Source organism: Salvelinus fontinalis, chromosome 3 (genome assembly GCF_029448725.1).
Source record: "Salvelinus fontinalis isolate EN_2023a chromosome 3, ASM2944872v1, whole genome shotgun sequence".
Classification (NCBI taxonomy): domain Eukaryota; kingdom Metazoa; phylum Chordata; class Actinopteri; order Salmoniformes; family Salmonidae; genus Salvelinus; species Salvelinus fontinalis.
The window spans coordinates 9203773-9216906 of NC_074667.1; the positions used below are offsets into that span (position 1 = coordinate 9203773).

The 13134-nt window shown below is 45.8% G+C and overlaps 1 protein-coding gene across 4 annotated transcripts; it reads left to right on the forward strand.

The window, feature by feature from the left end:
- The first annotated feature begins 724 nt into the window (after positions 1-724).
- LOC129838120 (ras GTPase-activating protein nGAP-like) lies at positions 725-12869 on the forward strand. 4 transcript variants are annotated; one of them, XM_055904859.1, is made up of 18 exons: positions 725-1906; positions 2936-3075; positions 3315-3393; positions 5042-5109; positions 5296-5381; positions 5475-5607; positions 5766-5864; positions 6567-7235; positions 7351-7495; positions 7657-7801; positions 7962-8198; positions 8468-8669; positions 10673-10764; positions 10894-11212; positions 11406-11516; positions 11661-11851; positions 11977-12061; positions 12212-12869. In XM_055904859.1, exons 1-18 carry the CDS (start codon positions 1288-1290, stop codon positions 12326-12328), a joined length of 3537 nt encoding a protein of 1178 aa, XP_055760834.1. In that variant the 5' UTR covers positions 725-1287; the 3' UTR covers positions 12329-12869. The 4 variants fall into 4 exon arrangements, with proteins under 4 accessions (XP_055760834.1, XP_055760844.1, XP_055760852.1 ...); XM_055904869.1 differs by having other exon boundaries at positions 5478-5607; XM_055904877.1 differs by lacking the exons at positions 725-1906; positions 2936-3075; positions 3315-3393 and adding an exon at positions 3539-4063.
- Positions 12870-13134: the final 265 nt, after the last annotated feature.

The following is a 13134-nucleotide window of genomic DNA, read 5'->3' on the forward strand; positions in this document are numbered from 1 at the left end:
TCAATCAGTGTTTTACATTTTAAAAAAGAGAGAAAGGTGTGAAGAAATAAGAGCCGTCTGTGTAAATGTCACGATCGTCTTCTGGTGAAAGAGTGGACCAAGGCGCAGCGTGATACGAATACATCTTCCCTTTTACTGACGAAGATGATCACGAAACGAAACACTTTTACAAACTAACAAAAACAACACACGACCGTGAAGCTACAAAACGAAAGTGCAGACACAAGCTACTAACGTTTAGACATAGACAATTACCCACAACCTGTCTAATGCCTATGGCTGCCTTAAATATGGCTCCCAATCAGAGACAACGATAGACAGCTGTCTCTGATTGAGAACCACTCAGGCAACCATAGACATACCTAAACACCTACACTGAACAACCCCATAAACTCTACCAAAACCCCCTAGACACTACAAACACCCTCGACTACACAAAAACACACAAACATCCCCCATGTCACACCCTGACCTAACTAAAATAATAAAGAAAACAAAGATAACTAAGGCCAGGGCGTGACAGTAAAGGAAGATACAGGTGCAAACAATCCATATCTAGGCTAAATGAACAAATCAGAACCAAGCATGTATTTACATTTCATATACAACGAAAGAGTAGGCAAGTGGGTAGAACATTTTGAAAACTCTCTCTGTTCCTCTCTGGCGCTTTCACATTGATTGGGTGAACTGACACACTTCCTGTGAGGCGGAGGACAACGACACAGACTAAACCTGAGTTTTAGTTACCGAAACCATACACGTGAAGAGGTCCTGAGGATTTTAATGAGGAGATGTCTTCCTAGCAGCGGAGGAATTTAACAATAGTCTGTTCAAGACAAGGGCCAGTAAGGAGTTAAGAACATTACAAAAGGGGTGGGAGGATTTGAGGTAAAGTAAAAAGAGAACTCTTGGATACGGATGGCAAGGGAAAGAAGGGGAGAGGTGAGAGAGCAGAGAGACCAGTCAGAATACTAAAATACATGAAGAAAAAAAGTGAGTGACACTCTGAAAGGAAGCAACCGTTGAGTGTGGGAGGTTGAGGGCGTGAAGACTCACAGCAAAGGAGCTTCACACGAAGCAGTCAGACAGATGTTGCCGGATGACATTTTGGAACACAGAAATAAAAAAAGAATCAAGAAAGAAAACAACTAAATGTCCAGATTATTAGTCATCCTAAGTGATTACATTTTGAGGAGACCTTAAATAGGGAGGTAAGGACAATTTATTCCATTCTTGAAAACAGTGAGAGGAGCAAGCTAAAAAAAAAAGATAGCCACAAATACCAAGATGAAAATGGACACAAACCAGGAGGCTGAATCTGAGCCAGAAGATAAACAGATTGCAGAGGAGACGGGCCCCACAAAGGAGGAGAAGGAGACACCTGCTGAGCATCCTCAAGACGCCACTCCTCCTGAGGACGTCGACCCTCTCAACACCTACAAGTGGCACACTGGAGCCAAGGCAGCAACCCTCGACGGGACGAGAGGAGAGGGTGGAGAGACACCATCATCAACAATAGAGAAGATGGAGAAGACCTCCACCACCAAATGGAGTAATAAGATGCAGAACTGGCGGAAAGCCATGAGCGAGGATCCCGGGGACAGAGCCTCAACCGCAGGACGAGGAGGGGAGACCCCCAAGCTGGAGAAGAACCCTGCCTGCAGGAAGAACCCCTTCAGAAGGGCCCAGTCTGAGCCTCCAGGGTCGCTGTTCACTACCCTGTCCCCTTCAGCCCAGGCAACATCAGGACTGGGGGCAAGCGCAGAGGAATTGGAACCATCCCCCACGGACACGCCACAGAAAGGGGGCGGAGGGGCACTGTTCAGAAAGTACATACGCACCGTCTCTCAGAAGCTCAAGAGGCCCCGGCTGCTGAGCAGAAACAGCACCCCGACCCTTCTACAAGGTGAAGGCACAGAATGCACACCATAAGCGGATTGCCTTGTTATCTGAATGCACACCTAGCACCACACATGACAGTACCATGCTCTTTCTTCTGGTTTTTAAGACGTCCGACATCACTGTATGTGAACCATTTTGAGTACAGTTTTAAATTCTAGGTTTGAATTTGTATAGTTTAGTTAGTCTCTCCAATTTAGTCTAGTTTAGATTTTCAGTCATTTTACTAAAGTGAAATGATGACATCTGGTCTTATATACATGGCATTTAGTGTGTGTCTAAGAACCCATGATGAAGGTAGACATGGTTAGTAAGCATTTTACACGTTAAAGAAGTGAGTTTGCATAAAACCAAAAGCATTATAAATCAACCATACAGTCAGAGACCATTTTGAGTGGACTTCTCAGTCGGTCTATTCACGTAGGAGACTAGGATACACCTGAAGGTACAGATATGGATAAAAAAAAACGTACAGAATGTGATATGATTTAGGAGAAGTTTATACAGCCATACTTAGCATAGAAAACAAACTGACACAGGATGTGTGAGAGTTGTGGTTCATCATAGATGGAGAGCGAGGAGGGGCGGGGAGAAGATAGAATCAAAACAAACTAGAAATGGGAGCGGCCATGTGCACTGTGTCAGATAACGACATCATGCCATAATTAGTCAGAATGAAAAACATCCAAGCCCCAGCGTGTGCACTCAATTTTCCCCCAGAACGACCATTGCTGGTTTCCTTAGATTATATTGTAATCAGGAAAACTCAGAGAGCTCCATTTGTGCCAATGTCAGAAACAGAAATAGAGTATTGTTAAAATAACTGTCCAATCAGAGGCATGACTAGGGTCATCAGAATGAGTCAAATTAGTGGCATCTATTGTAGACCATGTCACGCAACTGTAGTTAGTTGTGTCACACAGACAGTTCCAATGTAAAGGCCAGGATTTCAAGCGACTATTGGAGTGATTTGGTCCATCCCATTCTGTACTGATCCACTGTGCTGTTGTCATGGTGTCTGTGTTTGTGTGTATAGATGCGAGTGGGAGCGGGCCTGCAGCTGCGTCCCAAGAGCTAGCCAGGCTGTCATGGGCCCCTCCCCAGGACGTCCCCGTTTGGGACATCAACAACTGTGTCCTGGAGGACGGACAGATCCTCATCACCCCGGAGGAAGAGGTACACGACACAGATCGCTCACGTCACCAACACTGAACATTCCACCACACTTAGCAATGCACTTCCATTGAACAACATGGAGTCAACACAACCTTGAAGCATCGCACTTAACAGTTGGTACTATTACTGGGAGCACTGCACTCTCAATGGAAACTCACACTTGACTGTGTGACGTTGACAGTCATGGGTTCTCTCTAGGTTACTATGTGAGTGTGCATCTCTTCTACTCCCTCTCTCAGCCAGTGATGTGGACCCGGAACCGAGTCAGCAGCTGCCTGTCAAACCTCAGCATGCAGAACCTGGCAGATGTCAACATGGGTTAGTACGCCAATACTGCCACATGGCTTTAGACAAGAGGAGTGTTTCACGTGAATGGGGTTCCTGGAACTGTGATCAATACCTTGCTTTCTCTAATGGCTTGCCTAACGTCATCATCAGAGACACAAAGGAGACAACAGTGAAGTCCACTTTCTCATCAAAATGGCTGATCCTTAGAAATACAGACAGAGCAAGACTGAGTCAGGGATGTCTTTGCAAGGAGAACATCCAAATCGGCAGCATCACAACCACTAGAGAGTCTAGCAGAGTAACGGTAGAGCAGTCACAGAGGAAATAGCTGACGTGATTATGCTTGCGAGTGGCTTTCAAATTGTTTCCTCAAAATTTCGGGGGTAGATACCATCGCATCTGTATGTTCCAGAAGACCAGTCAGGGCTGGTTGAGAAGAAGCAGTGTTTGTAGCGTGGCTTCTCTCATTCATGTTACTTTTATTAGTATTAGCTTGTGGACTTAGTCCGGCTATAGAATATTAGATATTGATTAGTTCTATGTGATGCCTACATTGGCAAGGCCCATTTGGTGAAGAGAGGAGAACCATGAGAGGTGAAACAGTGTTCACTTCTTACATGTGATTAGGAGAAGCGGGTTCGACAGATCTCTCTCTCAATGATGGGATTTAGACGCTGGATTGCATGTGGAGGCGCATTGGGTAAGCAAAGGATTAGATTCCAAGAATTGTGTAAGTTCATCTGTACGGTCACAATTGCTATTGATTCATACAAATCTTTTACTTGATTAGGTCTATGAAAGGAGAATATCAAAAGGTGAATTTTTAACGAACACTCTGAAGAAAAGTGATGTACTGTGTGATGGCTTTAGTTACTGCCATAGGTACATTTATTATTTTAGCCAAAAAAGCGTTTCAATGGTTGTTTTATTGACATGGTGTGACACCACGGCTGATTTTCCTGCTCTGCAGTGGTACTCGGGGGTTTTAGTAGTCTCTAAACCAAGTTAATCAATGTCTGAAAGGTAGGCTGCACTTGCAAGGTTCCTGCCCTGTCGAGGCCACGAGATAAAAGTAATATCAGGTGTGACTGTCTGAACACTTATCAAAGGTTGACTCATTTTGACACTGAGCCTAGTCATCCCTCAACCTTCTTACCGTAGCCATTTCTAACTGTCGGAGAGACTTAAGCTAAAGAGGTGATCAACAACATTTCAAAGCCGGCGTATTGACGTTCAGATATACAGTACGTGTACTGTTCTAGATTAGTTAGTCAAACTCAGTCTGAGTAATCTTCAGCCTTGCAGCCTCATCTATTTGAGCAGTTATTTGTTCGGCCTTCAGAGGAAATGCAGAAAGGGGGAAATGACTACACTTCCCCTGGTGGTTTCAGAGGACCGCAATTTAGTGCGGGGAGATTAGATCAATCACTGGTTGTCTCTCCCCAATGGTTTCCAAATAAACAGGAAAATGTACACACGTACATATGTAAGACGTGAGTGATATGTAACAAGATGTACAGTATATTTATATGTTTATATGGCGCAACAATAACAACCCACAATGCCCACTTTACGCCTGAGACGCTCTGATAAAGGTTGCCATTTTCTTCGAGGGACGGATCATGTCAAGCCAAAACTGCGTTTACATGCTAACTGTGTGTATCTCTTGGACCTGCAGAATGCAGCCCCGACCACATGGCCCCCACAGGAGGCCCCAGACTGAAGGGCCAAGATGGAGGAGTGAGGGTGAGCACTGCATACTACACAGACAAAACACTGTTATTACATGATTCATGACAGCTCTGGATTTCCTGACGATTCTGTATGATTCAGGGCCTGCTAATCAGTATGCCCCTGGGGATGAATTGAACTTCATCTAGCCATCTCTCCCTCCCCCTCTTTAATTGTCTTCTTCCTGCCCTCTGTCTCTAGGGGCTGATCAAGCGGCGTTTCTATGGTGGGGCCATGCGAAAGAGCAATACCCAGTTAAACACCATAGGGTTGAACAAAGGGAGCAGGTATGCGGTCAGTCTCATAGTGCTCTTGGTGTGTAAGGCAGGCTGTTCCTCCTTGACTCCTCTCGTCTCGTCTCCTCCTCCCTGTCTGTTCAGCAGGCTCCATGGCTCACGGGAGTCCGTGTCCATCCCAGTCAGCGCTGCAGGAAACCTGGATCTGAGTGCAGACACCAGTACGGTCATCAGGCCTGTACACAGCTCCATCCTGGGGGAGAAGTACTGTTTTGAGGTAGGGCTGACCTTTGACCTGTAACTTCTATACTCGTCCCATGTCTTAAAGTGATTTGACCAGGTTCATGTTAAATACTGCCCAATAACATCTTTGCCTCACTCTGTCCTGTCATGTATTGACTGATGGCATTTCCCACCTTCATATTGACGTCCTAGGTGATAAACTCAGAGAACAACCACTGTTTTGGGTGCACCTCCGCTGCTGAGCGAGACCGCTGGATAGAGGACCTGAGACGGGCTGCTCAGCCCAATAAGGTAAAGAAACTATTTAAAAACATTCATCTTCCATACCAATTAAAGGACAAGTTATTTTTTACAACCAAATCACTTAAAAAAAAATGTAAATGGCATGTTATTTCACTTGTTTTTGTGAAACTTATCCCAAACAGCAAATCATTTCCTCATCCTTGTATGTTATGGGGGCGCGAACAAACAAACAAAGGCTCCAAAAACACCCAAATATGTCCTTTTAGAAACAGCAAATATCTCAGGGTAGTGATGCAGGTCTTTAAATGTGCACACAGGAAATTATGCCACTCCAAAGTTGATCCGCAACATTATATTCCCTTTTGTGTGACTCAAGCGGTCTTCCCTATCCAGCTGTTCCATTCTTCATGTAGCCTGCTTCTACCGGTAACTGCCACCACAAGCCGCCAGAACAGCTTCAATGCGCCTTGGCATAGATTCTACAAGTGTCTGGAACTTCCTATGTGGAAGCACCCCCATACCCTCAATATACAGTACTTTGTATTCCTTATAAGTGTTTTTATTTTATTTTGGCAGTTACTTACAAAATGGAGAGGAACCACTGGAGTCACAACAAAATTGAATATTAGATATTTTTTTTAATGTTGTACAAAAGTAAATGTATCCTTCAATGTATGCCATATTGCCATGATATCATAGGAATCCATATTGTATACTCACTGACGTTCTAACATGTTCTGCCTCCGTTAGGACAACTGTGAGCGGACAGAGAACTCCCTCAGTCTGTGGGTGAACGAGGCCAAGGACTTGCTCCCCAAGAGGCGATACTACTGCGAGCTGCACCTGGACGGCACCCTGTTCGCCCGCACCAGCAGCCGAGCCGTGGGCAAGTCTTCCCATCACTCCAGTTTAGCTGGTGATGGGTCCTCTGGTGGGGTGCTCGGGGGCAGCGGTGGTGTGGTCGGAGGCTGCCAGCTGTTCTGGGGAGAGTTTTTTGAGCTGGACAACTTGCCGTCGGTCTCCCAGATCACCCTGCACCTCTTCCGCGACGAGGAACCCAAGAAGAAGCGTCACTCCCGGGACGAGTCCACCCTGCATCCCCTTGGCAGTGTGGCCCTATCCCTGGCCGACATCCGTGGAAGGGCCTTCCAGGAGAAATGGCACCCGATCATTCCCTACAAGGCGTCTGGTGCCGGCGGGACGAAGGAGCAACTGGGGCCCCAAGCGTCGCTCCGTGTCAAGGCCCGCTTTCAGAACCTGCAGGTGCTGCCCATCGAGAGGTATAAGGAGTTTGCAGAGTTTGTGACAGTAGACTATGTGGGCATGTGTAGGAACCTGCAGCCACTGCTGTCTGTCAGGGAGAAGGAGGAACTGGCCGGGGCACTGGTCCACGTCTTGCAAAGCATTGGCAAGGCCAAGGTAAGAAAACAAAGGGGTGAACGCTGCTTCACGATAAGCTTTTAAACTAGACCTTCACAATAGCCAGCTAGTCATAACTTGCTAAAAGCGCTTATTCTGTGTGTTTATGTTCCAGGAGTTCCTTATCGAGTTGGGTAGTGAAGAGGTGGAACGCCTTGGGGAGAAAGAGGCATTGATCTTCAGGGAGAACACGCTGGCCACCAAGGCCATTGATGAGTACATGAAGCTGGTGGGGCAGAAGTACCTCATCGACACCCTGGGTAAGGAATATCTGTGGTTGAGATCAGCTTTTAAGCTTTTGGAAATACCATCCCCCCCCCCCCCCCCCCCTGGGTAACAGTGGATCTGTTTTAACACTTTCTTAGACCTTCCTTTTAGAAAAGTGTTGTCATGCAAAACTGTGCCATTGCTCTTCTTACAGGGGACTTCATCACTCGACTGTATGCCTCAGTAGAGAGCTGTGAAGTGGACCCTCTCAAATGCCCCGCCTCTGAGCTGTCAAACAACCAGCGTCACCTGAAGGAGAGGTGTGAGGACGCAGTGCAGAAAATCACTGAGATGCACGGGTGAGGGACAAAGAGACCTGATGGGAAACAATATATAAAGATAGAAAATGGGGAGAGCAGTCTTAGCCAGAAGAATGCTATCAAATGAGTGCTGATTCATATGCATTCACAGGAAATCCAAGGCTGTAACTGACCGCTCTCGCCACCGTTTACCTCGCAGGTCTTTCCCTGAAGAGCTTAACAGGATCTTCTCCAGCTGGGTGAAGCTGTGCGAGGAGCAGGGACGACCTGAAATCGGCCAGCGCCTCATCTCTGCCTCGCTATTTCTCCGTTTTCTGTGTCCCGCCATCCTCAGCCCCTCCCTGTTTGGTCTGACACAGCCCTACCCAGAGCCGGCCACCCTGCGCACCCTCACCTTCACCGCCAAGGTCATCCAGAACCTGGCCAACTTTACCCTGTGAGTGCGCAGGGCTTCACCTCTGTCTGCACCCCATCGTACTTCATCTACGTAGCCATGGATACCAACATTAGACATAAGCTACTAGACACATTCCATAATATACCCCCAAAACATCTGACACAATGATGGAAATAATATACTTGACACTCATTCAATTCTTCAAACTATGTGGTCCAAGTCAAGAATAAACATCTTCTCTCCATATTCCCAAACCAGACGTTCCCTCCTTCAACACTAACCCATTCCCCATCCTCCTCCATTAACAGGTTTGGGGAGAAGGAGGAGTACATGCTGTTCATGAATGACTTCCTGCAGCAGCACTGGGAGAGGATGAGGTGCTTCCTTCAGACAGTGTCCAGCCCAGACATGGAGATCCCAATGACATCCTTCGATGGCTATGTTGACTTGCCTCTGCGTCTGGCTGTCCTACACAGCCTGCTGGTCGACATAATTTCCCCAATGAAGCAGGTAGGCATAAATCAACTGAATCAAAGGCAAGGATTATGCTATGACATTCCTGTATTTCCATATTCTTGCTACCAGTCACTTTTCAGCCCTGTTTACATGTACACTATCGTTCAAAAGTTTGGGGTCTCTAGAAATGTCCTTGTTTTTGAAAGAAAAGCACATTTTTGTCCATTAAAATAACATCAAATTGATCAGAAATACAGTGTCAACATTGTTGATGTTGTAAATGACTATTGTCTAAAACTGCCCTTCTTTAGACTAGTTGAGTATCTGGAACATCAGCATTTGTGGGTTCGATTACAGGCTCAAAATGGTATATTCTTGTTCTGAGAAATGAAGGCTATTCCATGCGAGAAATTGCCAAGAAACTGAAGATCGCATACAACGCTGTGTACTACGCCATTCACAGAACAGCGGCAAACTGGCTCTAACCAGAATAGAAAGAGGAGTGGGAGGCCCCGGTGCACAACTGAGCAAGAGGACAAGTACATTAGAGTGTCTAGTTTGAGAAACAGGTGCCTCACAAGTCCTCAACTGGAAGCTTCATTAAATAGTACCCGCAAAACACCAGTCTCAATGTCAACAATGAAGAGGTGACTCTGGGATGCTGGCCTTCTAGGCAGAGTTCCTCTGTCCAGTGTCTGTGTTCTTTTGCCCATCTTAATCTTTTATTTTTATTGGCCAGTCTGAGATATAGCTTTTTCTTTGCAACTCTGCCTAGAAGGCCAGCATCCCAGAGTCGCCTCTTCACTGTTGACGTTGAGACTGGTGTTTTGCGGGTACTATTTAATGAAGCTTCCAGTTGAGGACTTGTGAGGCGCCTGTTTCTCAAACTAGACACTCTAATGTACTTGTCCTCTTGCTCAGTTGTGCACCGGGGCCTCCCACTCCTCTTTCTATTCTGGTTAGTGCCAGGTTGAGACAGCCTATAGGGAGGAGGTTAGAGACCGACCTGGCTGTCTGGTGCCAGGACAACAACCTCTCCCTCAACGTGATCAAGACAAAGGGGCTGATCGTGGACTACAGGAAAAGGAGGGCCAAGAACGCCCTCATTCACATGGGGCTGTAGTGGAGCGGGTTCTGAGCTTTAAGTTCCTTGGAGTCTACATCACTAACAACCTATCATGGTCCAAACACACAAAGACAGTTGTGAAGAGGGCAACTCCTATTCCCCCTCAGGAGACTGAACATACTTGGCATGGGTCGTCAGATCCTTAAAGAGTTCTACAGCTGCACCATCAAGAGCATCCTGGCTGGTTGCATCACCGCTTAGTATGGTAACTGCTCGGCATCTGACTGTAGCACCTTGCAGAGGGTAGAGCATACAGCCCAGTGCATCACTGGGGCCAAGCTTCCTGCTATCCAGGACCTCGATAGCAGGCAGAGTCAGAGGAAGGCCATAAAAATTGTCAAAGACTCCAGCCACCCAAGTCATAGACTGTTCTCTCTGCTACTGCAAGGCAACTCTAGGTCTAAAAGGCCCCATAACAGCTTCTACCTCCAAGCCATAAGACTGCTAAACAGTTAATCAAATGGCTACTCAGACTATTTTCATTTACCCCTTTTTTATGCTGCTGCTACACACAGTGTATTATCTATGCATAGTCACTTTACCCCTACCTACATGTACATTACCTCAATTAACCTGTACACTCACACATTGACTCGGTACCGGTACCCCCGGGATATAGCCACATTATTGTTATTTTATTGTGTCAATTTTTATAGCAAAAATGTCCTTATTTTTATTTAAAACTCTGCATTGTTGGTCAATAAGGGCTAAGGGCTTGTAGCATTTAACGGTAAGGTCTACACCTGTTGTATTTGGCGCATGTGACAAATACAGTTTGATTTGATATTGAATACTGCAGTGTTGGGTAGTGCTTGCAAATTAACCATTTCACTGTATTTTTGCATGTGACAAATAAAACTTCAAACGAAGCTGAGACCACCCATGGTAAGGTTAAGTGGTAGCTAACATGCTGTTCATATCTCTTCCTCAGGGCACCATAGACACACTGCACCCTCTGCCTTCAATCCTGAACCAGATTACAGAATCTCTGGGCCCAGACGCTCTACGGATTACTGTTAGCAGGTGAGGTTGGCGAGTGTACTTAAGTGTATTGCGCATAAGCCTTTTTGTAGACCTGCTTGTGTGCATACACAGTTTCACAACCTTCTTTACGTCTCGCTTTATTGTCGTGATTTTTCTTTTTCACAACAGCAACATTGGTCAATCCAAGCCAACCTATGTGCCCCCTAAAGACCTGGGTAAGTACAGCCCTCTGCACAACTCCCTGCAGCAGCTGCCTACGGATGTGAAGGGCAGCCAGCGGAAAGAAAGCTTTCAGAGGTGCAATCGAGACAGGAGGAGTGCCAGAGAGAGGAAGCCAGTATCTAGAACCCAGAGTGCGCCGCACAGACCGCTGGCAGACCCTAAACAGCTACGGAGGAGACAGAGCAGCACTGAAGATCTGCCGCTGGAGGACCAAGAGGCAGAGCGGGAAGCCAACCCGCCACTTGATATCTCATCACCACAGAACGTGAGTTTGGAAATCCTGGTCGTGTGGTTTCAAATGGTCAACATTCAAACGGTCTATTTTATGTTGATGTTATCCTTATGAAGCATGTGGTTCATCGTCATAACCGAGCATTGCCATGTGGTTGCTCTGTGGCGAGTCGATGGGTGGGAGAAGTGATTGAATCTCATGAAAGCATCCCCTCTTCTTGTGTCAGAGTGTCGGTGTAAAGTCTCCTCCTGCCCCAGTGCCTTGGATCAAAGTGTCCCAGAGCAAGGAGCCATACGAGAGGAAGATAGAGAATGAAGAGATCAACGTACTGGACAGGGTGGGTTCATCTTCATATTATTTATCATCCAGTAACGCTGGCTCCTTCCTCTTTTGCGTTGATTACTTCAGCTCATCAAAGAAATACTGCAACGTTGAAATGACTTGACCACCATGATGTTGATTTGTGATGTGATTTAACCAGCATGCACAGGAGCTGTCGGAGCTCCGCCTGGGGGTGGAGCAGGTGACAGAGCGGGAGTTGGAAATGGCCAAGCGGCTGGAGGACGTCATTGTCCAAAGCCAAGATCAGAATGCAGTCTTGTTGGCTGAGGTTAACGAACTGCGGAATCTTCTGGCTGCCCGTGAGGAACAGCTCGCCAGCGCCACTTTCAGGTGAGACAGCGGAGTAAGAGGGACAGATCGAAATGTCATAACATTTCATTCACAACCTTTCAAATGAATGAGAGTTTATTTGGTTTGAACATGAACTAAAATGCAGTTGTTAATCGGCGTCATAGGCTGGGGGTTATCGAGGAGGAGAGGGAGGAGGATGAGAGGAAGCTGAACGTCGCCGTGGCAGCAGCTGAGCGAATGAACGTACTGGTAAGACTGGAGATATCTACCACAATCATTAAGATAAAAGATGAGTCATTACGAGTGTTTAGGCTATATATTAATTTTTGTTTCTCTTTGCTGGTAACATGACTTGAAAAACTAAACTAAATGGAGCCGTTTGTTGCTGTGTGTTCTCAGGAGGAGCAGTTTGCAGACCTGCTGAAGGACAGGCACCAGCTTGGTGGAGACTACACCGATGACCAGAGCAACACACAGTACCCTGGGATCGGGGCCAATCATGTCAACAGCAACTGAAGTCAGACTGGCAGCACAGAGTTGTAATATAGACACATGTGTAGTTTAGTCCCCATAGCTTTCATGTTCTTCCAAATACAAAAACACCCAGAATAATGTCATTATGCCTGACGGTTGGCTTACTTTCAGAAATACAGTAAATGTATACATGAATCTTAAACGGTGTCCAATTGCAAAAACAGAAATGAACTAAAAAGTCACAGGTATGCTAAGCCTGTTTAACATAGCACTTACTGTGTACACTGTACTTGAAATATTTGTGGAATATTAGTTGATTTGACAGAAACAGACGGATCTAATGTGAGTGTAGAGACCTAAACATCAATAATAGCCTACGGTAAGAACAATTTCCCTCTCTGCAGTTTAACCAAATGAATGTAAGGATACCACACCTTGATATGTAATTAAATACATCTTTGCCCTATTTTGATTCACCACTTCTCAGAATGTTGTCCATTTTCCATCCGTTCTGAATGCAGATATACAATTTCTGTTAACTTAATTTAATAAATAAAACTCAAATAAGCAATGTACCGTTCAACGTGTTTGTGTGAACTTGTGTTGTGACTAGGTGTTCTACTTGTTAAGAATGACTAAATTACTATTGCTGAATTACAAAATAAACAGAACGTCCATGCAAGGAGTCAGAGAATAGTTTAATTGGTTTATTTGAGAGTATATGCAGGTATACGCTGTATACCCACTTTTCTGTGGACATTGTGTATACTCACTTCTTAATCCCCAGTGACGCATATCAAAGTAGCGTAGAGGAGGTATACGCTGTATCATTTAATAAGGCTGATGGA

What these genes read in the sequence shown, in the direction of transcription:
- LOC129838120 (XM_055904859.1), top strand. Translation starts at nt 1,288, where the DNA reads ATGAAAATGGACACAAACCAGGAGGCTGAATCTGAGCCAGAAGATAAA. An exon ending in GGGTTGAACAAAGGGAGCAG is followed by an intron (nt 5,382 to 5,474) that starts GTATGCGGTCAG and finishes CTGTCTGTTCAG; the next exon opens with CAGGCTCCATGGCTCACGGG. An exon ending in CTACGGATTACTGTTAGCAG is followed by an intron (nt 10,765 to 10,893) that starts GTGAGGTTGGCG and finishes TTTTCACAACAG; the next exon opens with CAACATTGGTCAATCCAAGC.